Below are 8,022 nucleotides of genomic sequence, written 5' to 3'. Positions count from 1 at the left end.
GGGGTCAGTTGGGGAAAAAGGAGACATATGTAAAACTTTAGACAATAAAAAAAAGACAGTAGTGCCCAGATGATGTGGCTCAGTAATTGAGCATTTGACCCATGCACCAAAAGTCACCAGTTTGATTTGCGGTCAGGGCACATGCCCTGGCAAGCGGTGTGCAGGAGGCAGCTGAGCGATGTTAATGTTTCTCTCTTAGATGTTTCTCTCTCTCTTCTTTCCTCTCTAAAAATCAATGAAAACATATTTTAAAAAATGATAGTAGCTTACATTTTCCAAACACCTTCTAATTAGGCACTGTACTAGGTGGGTGCTTCATGTGCTCTTCTTTTCTTACAGTGATTTGACTTAAGTATGAAACTTGATTTCTAAGACTTAAAATACCCATGTAGATTCAAAAAGCTGCACATAATAAATGGTTTATAACTCACCCTTTCCCTTCCCTAAAGAATTTAGGCTCTAAACCCCAGGGGAATGGGGAGAGGCCTTGAACTTGTACACTGGGCATATGTGCAGAAGACATTTAGGACTTGCCTACCATCTCACTGCCAGGCAGCTGGAGGCCAAGGAGAAGGCAAGCTCTACACACATTCTAATCCAGGGAAAGTCATTTAATCTCTTTGAGCCTCAGCTGTCATATCTCAAAACAGAGCAAATCATTTGCCCTGACAATCACACAGGAGGTGGGGAGAGCAGACTGATGAGGCAACAGATGGGGAAGCATTTTGTAGACTCTAAAGGTCTTTGGTCAGCACTTATTGTTTTTACAACTCTCTCCCAGCCCCAGACTTCCACCAGCAAACATGTGGGAAAGTACAGTATTTAAAAGGAGAGTCAGAGACAAAGACACCCTTGACAAACTCACACTAAACACCTTCTGAGAAAGTCCAGGAACCTGGAGTCGTAGGTTTTCAGCACCATCGTGAGATCCTTGGAATCCGGGTATCTTTTTCTCCCGCTATTGTTAATTATATTTTTAGGAAAACCTGTGGAATCTTTAGAGATACAACAGTCGGTGTTTAGTTCCAGTTGTAAATATTCATTGGTCACATCACAGTTGTTCACTCATCCAAGCTGTCTTGGGTGGTCTTTGCAGCTCTCTCACTCCCGGTACTTCACCGCCCCCTCCATACAAACACACCTGCAGTCTCACTCAATTGAAATAACCACGTGTGAAGTATCCAATGGATTTAACTACCTTTTAGATCAATTTTCCCTGCTATTTACTATGTTCTGAGTCTCCTTCCCACCACCTCCTCCTTGAATCAATCAATGATTTTAGGTAAAATAATAATGATAAGGATTAATAACAATAATAATAAATCTGAGATGATGAAAACGTTCAGCTCTGAACAAAAAGGATATTGTTCATTCTCAGATTACTGATGCCTTAGCTTCTTCCCCACTAACTCAATAAAGTGAGAATTTGGGACATCATGGGGCATAATAAGAAAGTCATTTTAGGAGAATGAGTTGCTTTCAGAGCCCATTTACAAACCACACAGACAAACTAGTCTCATTACTTCTTTGTAGTCACATCAAAAATTTTTGTCCATAATTGGAAATCAAACTTGATTGCTTCTTAGGGAACAGCTTGAAGTGACTTTCTTCAGTCATTTTCACCAATTATAGCCCTCACCACATGTATGGTTTGTCGTGCCTGGAAAGAAGCCCTGATGACAGCTCCAAAGGTTCCCAAGGTGCTGTGTGCAATGCTGTGCAGGTGAGACCACTCATTTGGACACCTGGATTCTGGTGTGTATGTTCAGAAAAGTTGACCACTTATGCTCACACCTTATAAATCTGCATGTGAATGGGTGGGTATGTATATACACACATGTACACACAATTTACAGATTAAACTGAATTCTCACAAAAACACAGTGGGGTTCATGTAACAGACCTTTCTGGAAGGTGCATAATGAAGAGCTTTCATTACTTTTGTAATCAGTGCAATTTGTGGAGCCTCCAAAAGAACATCTGCTCTTAATTCCTGGCAGGACCAAGAATGTGCATATGTGTATGTGTGTACATACACAGACGTGTATTTATATATGTATTTATTTGTATAAGGATGCAATGCATGGCATAGGGCAGTGGTCGGCAAACTGCGGCCCCTTGAGTGTGGCTCTTCCACAAAATACCACGTGCAGGCACGCACGTACAGTGAGATTGAAACTTCGTGGCCTCACAAGGGGCCAAAGAGCTGCATGTGGCTCGTGAGCCGCAGTTTGCCGACCACTGGCATAGGGTATAGGTGCTGTGAATTCACACAAATCTCCATTTCCCTTTTGAACTGTGGCACCAGTGGCCCCACCCCCACCTTATCCTTTATGTTGCTCTTTTTACAAATAACCAAAGAAGAATCAGGCTCGAAGGCTTATAAATGACATAGTTCCTAAAGTCGTCATTACATAATTGATTTACTTGTACAGGTTTTTCTCACCCCACCTATTCTCTCCATCTCCTTCTTGCTGCCTGGAACTCCTAAGTATCTTACCTTTGAGGCAACATCACTTCGCTACTAATTAGTGGTATTTACAAGGAGTGGCTGGGAGTTGGCAACCTAACCTGAGGAAGGGAGCCAAGAACTGAAGTGGACATAGTGTTTCCCAAGCTCACTGTACCATGAGAATCACAAAGAGCTATTGTTAAAAACATAGACCCTTGAGGATCATGAGAATTAACATACTGTCAAGTACCCAAGTGATTCTTATAATCAGATAAAGTTTGAGAAACACTGAAGAGGATGCAGCTCCCAATAATATTCTTTCTTATGCAGGAAGTGAGTATATGTGGATGTTGCTACCAAAACCACATCATCATTGTAAAGCCTAGTGCTGATGGTAAAAATCGGATACCCTATAAAATGGGCATGCATATGTCTTTGGTACTCTCTCAAAGATGCTCTATTTCCCTTCCTTTCAGTCCCCACTCATACTTTCTCCGGAGTTTAGTGTTATAGTTAAGAGGGAGGCAATTGATCAATCTTCTCTTCTCTTTTTCTTCTTCTTCTTCTTCTTCTTCTTCTTCTTCTTCTTCTTCTTCTTCTTCTTCTTCTTCTTCTTTCTCTCTCCTCTCTCTCTCTCTCTCTCTCTCTCTCTCTCTCTCTCTCTTCAATAAAAACATATCCTGGGGTGGGGGTTTAAAAATAAGATATGGCTCTTCCCACAATGTCTTTGTCTAGAAGGAGGAAACACCAATATTTCTACTATTCTTTCCCTAAATCCTTTGAAATCCAAAAGACCAGTTTGGGATCAAAAGACCAGTTCCACTGCTCCATGTTTAAGCAGCCAGTCAGCCAGATCCTCTGTCTGCCATCAGACTGCTCTGGAAGCGTTAGTTAATGTGCAAGCAGCATACTAAGGCTACCAAGACACTGACCCCACTCAGAGGCAAGGTCTTCAAAGCTCCAGCCATGACTGCAGGGTGATGTTTAAAAGATTTAACCATTGGAATGGCAGGGGACTGTACAATCACAATGGATGACAGACATCCTTGGCACTGAAGTAGATCATAGAGGACCTCTTCTTGCCAGGCCTTAAACTTTTAGTTTCTAAGTCATGGGGAATCCAAGGAGTCCTAGGAGATGGGTCAGGCAGGGGCTTGAGGCTGTGGCATTTTACTAAAAGGGTACAGGAATAGTCTACATGTTAACCACCACATGGCTGAACCAGTGCATACCCACTGACCACCAACATGACTAAAACGCTAACCAAGAGGATCCTCCATGAGGGTATGTTTGACTCTCCTATTGACAGGGCAAGTTGTGGAGAGAAATTATGTGATTGCCTTTCATTTTGAGACCACTCTCAGGTGAAAAATAAGAGGTGGGAGGGTTAGGAATGACTGGGATTCCATAGCAGTATGAGCCTGTGAACTAACCCATTGACTATGGCTGGTCAGAAATGTCGTTCCAGATGTCAGGGAGTCCCTGCCTGTGGAGTCCCCCCGTTCCTCGTGTCTGGCTTCACTTCACTGGGATGACCTTTGGGCTATGATTGCTTTTTTTTCTAGATGGGAATCCCTTAGCTTCTTGTAGCTCTTCAAGGGGATTTTAGATATAAGACTAATTTTGTCTTTTTGGTCAATAGTGCCCTGGAAGCCCTGCCTTAGTTGGACCTTGTTGATCCACCTGTCCATCTTGCACAGCACCACTTGAATAAAAAGGCAGAGGATCATAGATTCCAAAGTGTGGGAACTGTGATGAAGGCATCATGGGACTGTGGATGAGGCTTAACCCCAGTAATTAGCCAGATGTCCTGCACATAACTGGCAAGCCACAACACACCTCCAGCAAAACTGTTCTGAGAGCCCTTGTTTACCCATCTAATTCAAAGTTGTAATGAACTGAGATAGTAAGGTTCTGGAGAAATAAGAGAATTTCAGTAGAAAAAGAATAATGCTCCATTAATGACAGAATATAGCAATGAAACTTTCACTATTCTTGAAAAGAACCTTCTGCTCTTTGATTTCCCTGCACACTGCATGGTGTGAGGGGGCTAACTGCTTGGAGAGGCTAGGAGAACTTACAGGAGAGGGTATAGTAATAATATTTAAGGTTCCAAGATCTGCGGATATATCTTCTGAGCAGAAACCTGATTGTTTTCATGTTCCTACATATTTTCACTGCCAAGACTTCATGCCCATCCTGTCTCCACCAATCCATCTGGTACCACTTTTCAGCATCGTTACTTTTCTGAAAGAGATCCCTAATCATAGCATGTCTTTTGGGATGGGGCCAGGGGAAGAGCACTCAATGGGGTTTGGGGTGTGGGAGATGTCTTCAAGGCCTGTGCTACCTCATAGGCCACAATGGGATAAAGAGAGTTAGACCTGGGAACTTACCAAAGAATGTCTGTCTCCTGGAGGCCGTCTGAATGAAGTGAGATGGTGGCAGGCCCAGCACCTTCAACAATTAAAACGCAGTTGCTTCACTCTTGTAAGTCACACATTCAAAGACTGTTAGAGCTGAGGGGGCCTTTGGTCAAACTCTGCCTTCTACAGATACAGACCCAGGACATTGTGCTATAAGCCAGTGGCAGAGCAGGCCCAGAGCTTGGGTCTTTGACTCCTAACCCAGGGCTGTCTCAGCAAGCTGAGCATCAATACCGGTCAGGTCACTCTAAACAGGCATCGGCACCAACTAGAGGTAGGCACTCTTGATGGTAGCCAGATGTCATTATCACATTGAACAACCCAGTCAGTATCCATGCTGAAAGCCCTGAGCTAAGGAATATCACATCCTGGCTCAGAGCACTGGGGAGGGAGGAAAGGAAGAGGAGATGGGAAAAAAACAGGTGGCCATCAAACACTATATCACAAAATACCTACTTGAAAAAAAAGTGTAGCACTTACTTGTTTACCTGTCCTCACTGCAATCTATAGTTTGCACTGAGATAGAGAAATTACAGGTGTCACCCTAAGCCCAGGGTCATCTGCACTTGCAGCTGGGTTCCCAGCCATATCCATGCAGACCCTGCCCCCCTGCTCCTCAGCCCCACTGACACTGAGGTCAGGAGGAAGCGGACTCTGGGGCAGTAGGAACTCAGCTCAGATCCCATATTCCTCATTCTCCTTGGTACTGGAAGCAGAAAGAGTTCAGGGGGGCTTTATTAAATCATCCATCATCAACCTTAGAAGCCATCTATACGGATACTTACATTTTTTTAGAAATCCAGAGCAGGAAAGTACGTTGCCAAAGAGGAAGATCCAGAATGAAACTCCAGGTTTACTGATTCTCATGCCAGTTTACAGCTATTTTAACACTTTATTATTTTCAACCATGAAATTAAACTATCCTATAAAATAGCTAATATGCTAATTAGACCAGACGGCAGAATGACCTTCTGGAATGACCTTTCGGAAAAACCAGTGTACAGGGGGTGGGGCCCCAAGGACCAAGGCAGCTGGGACCGCAAGGGCCAACCCTTGCACGAATTTCATGCATCAGGCCTCTAGTATTTAAATAATTCTCAAGGGTATGTGTGTGTCTCTAAGTTGTAACTTTGAGACACTTTAGAAAAGAGATTTGTATAGATAGGTAAAAAGAAATAGATAGATAGATAGACAGATAGATAGATAATGAGCCTTTTTTGTTCACAATCAAAATATCTTTGTTCATCAGAAATTTTCTATTTCTTAAGGTTATTTTACTCCTGTTTTATCTAATTTAATTTCATAACAAAAGGCGTTTAAGTAAAAGAATAATAGGCATAATAAATGATCTTCTGATGTATCTTTTTATTGGGAGATATACTTCCCAGAAAGCTAAGAAAATAAATGACTAATGACTGAATGACACAGAGATTTTTTTTAAACAACACATAGATTTTGATGGGTGTCATGTCACTCTGGTTTTAGAGTCTTTTGAATATATTTGAAAGACTGGTATAACAGTTTTATTTTTAAATGTCACTTCACAATATGTGAAAATTACATCTTTTGTAATTATTAATGGTAAAAAATGTTAGATGTCAACTTAAAAATGTAAAAGGGGATACATAATTTCAAAAATACTTTTAGGGAACATCTACTCCAAAACAGAAGAGTATGCAGGCCACTGCCCTAGAGTGAGCCTGATACAACCCAAACTTTGAGAGTGGAAGCAAGCTGTCCTGCCGCCGCCCAGTGCAGCGTGGCCAACCCACCCCCTCACCTCCATGATGCAGGCCAGCTGCTCCACTTCATTCTCCCCGGCGAACAGTGGGTAGCCCGTGTACAGTTCAGCCATGATGCATCCCAGGCTCCACATGTCAATGGCCATGTTGTAGGGATGGCCCAGAATCACCTCTGGCGATCGGTAGAACCGGCTTTGGATGTACGAGTACACTATGAGCAAAAGAAAGAGAAACCTCCCCTAGGAAAACCTTCTCCTCCCCAGAGTATCCTTCTCCAGGATAACCTCTCAGGTATGGGTGAATGATAACTACTACTCCCTACACCAAGCATGTCAAACTCATGGCCTGAGGGCCACAACAAATATTTTTTCAGCCCAGCCAGTATAATGGTATATAAGAAACGTAATAAAAATTTCGTAACTTAATTTTTACAATATCCTGTTATACATAATCTTTCTATATAAAACCCTAATATGCAAATAGACCGAATGGTGGAACAATCGAACAACCGGTCGCTATGACAAGTGTTGACCACCAGGGGGTGTGCGCGGAACATGGTGGGCATTGGCAGCAGGTGGCAGAGCATAGAACATAGCAGGCGTCAGTCGTGGTGGGATGAGTGGAGGCACCAGACCAAGGCGGGGTGCTGGTTGCTGTCATCAGGGTGAGCCTCTGGTGGTTACTGAAAATTCTTAGCTCCTGCGTGTCACAGTCCCACCTGGCACTCACACCTGCTGCCGGCGCAGGCCTCGCTTGCACCCACTGCTGGCGCCCAGCTCCGGCCCTAATTGCTCAGTGCCATCAGCAGGTGTGAGCGGTGGCTGCAGGTCCCAATTGCCCCTGAGGGCTTCTCCACCTCCCCCTGCTCCTGAGGGGCAATCAGGGCAGCAGCCACCACTCACACCCACTGATGGCACTGGCCCCTCTAGCATCCGCTGCTGGCGCCGGCCCCAATAGCTCTGTGCTGTCAGCGGGTGCGAGCGGGGCCGGTGTTGTAAGCACGTGGGAGTAGCAGTGGCAGGAGTGGGCTGCCGGCAGACAGGGGACTGGGGGCCTCGGCTGGAGGGGCAGGCCGGGGGTGCGGAGGATGGGCTGAGACCCATCCCTGTGCCCACCACAGCCTCGCGGCCAACAGTTCCTTTCAAGGTGCATGACTTTGTGCACTGGGCCCCTAGTTATGAATAACAAACTACAACATTCGCTAATGACTGATTGCTATAATCGTGTTGCATTCATTTCACTTATGTGCCTTATGCGCAGGTGCACCATTTCTCTCCACTAATACTAGCAGCGAATATTTTAGCAGCTGATTGCCACATCATTAGTCTTGAACTGACTTGTTTGGTGTGCGCAAAAGGAAATTATTTCGCTTTTGGAGAACAAGAAAAATAGGTTTATTTGC

General features: G+C 44.1%; 1 protein-coding gene across 1 annotated transcript in view; it reads right to left on the bottom strand.

Annotated features, from left to right (window-relative positions):
* The window catches only part of DYRK4 (dual-specificity tyrosine-(Y)-phosphorylation regulated kinase 4), a 32,505-nt gene that overhangs the window by 6,738 nt on the left and 17,745 nt on the right, over positions 1-8,022 (bottom strand). The window contains exons 9-11 of the mRNA XM_005877014.2: positions 6,659-6,831; positions 4,849-4,909; positions 866-995 (exon numbers count right to left, since the gene is read on the bottom strand). Coding sequence (XP_005877076.2) covers positions 866-995; positions 4,849-4,909; positions 6,659-6,831 — 364 coding nt within the window. The remainder of the gene's footprint in view (positions 1-865; positions 996-4,848; positions 4,910-6,658; positions 6,832-8,022) is intronic.

This window comes from Myotis brandtii, unplaced genomic scaffold (genome assembly GCF_000412655.1).
Source record: "Myotis brandtii unplaced genomic scaffold, ASM41265v1 scaffold504, whole genome shotgun sequence".
NCBI lineage: Eukaryota > Metazoa > Chordata > Mammalia > Chiroptera > Vespertilionidae > Myotis > Myotis brandtii.
Note: the sequence above shows the minus strand (reverse complement) of the source record. Positions and strands in the feature narration are given on the sequence as shown.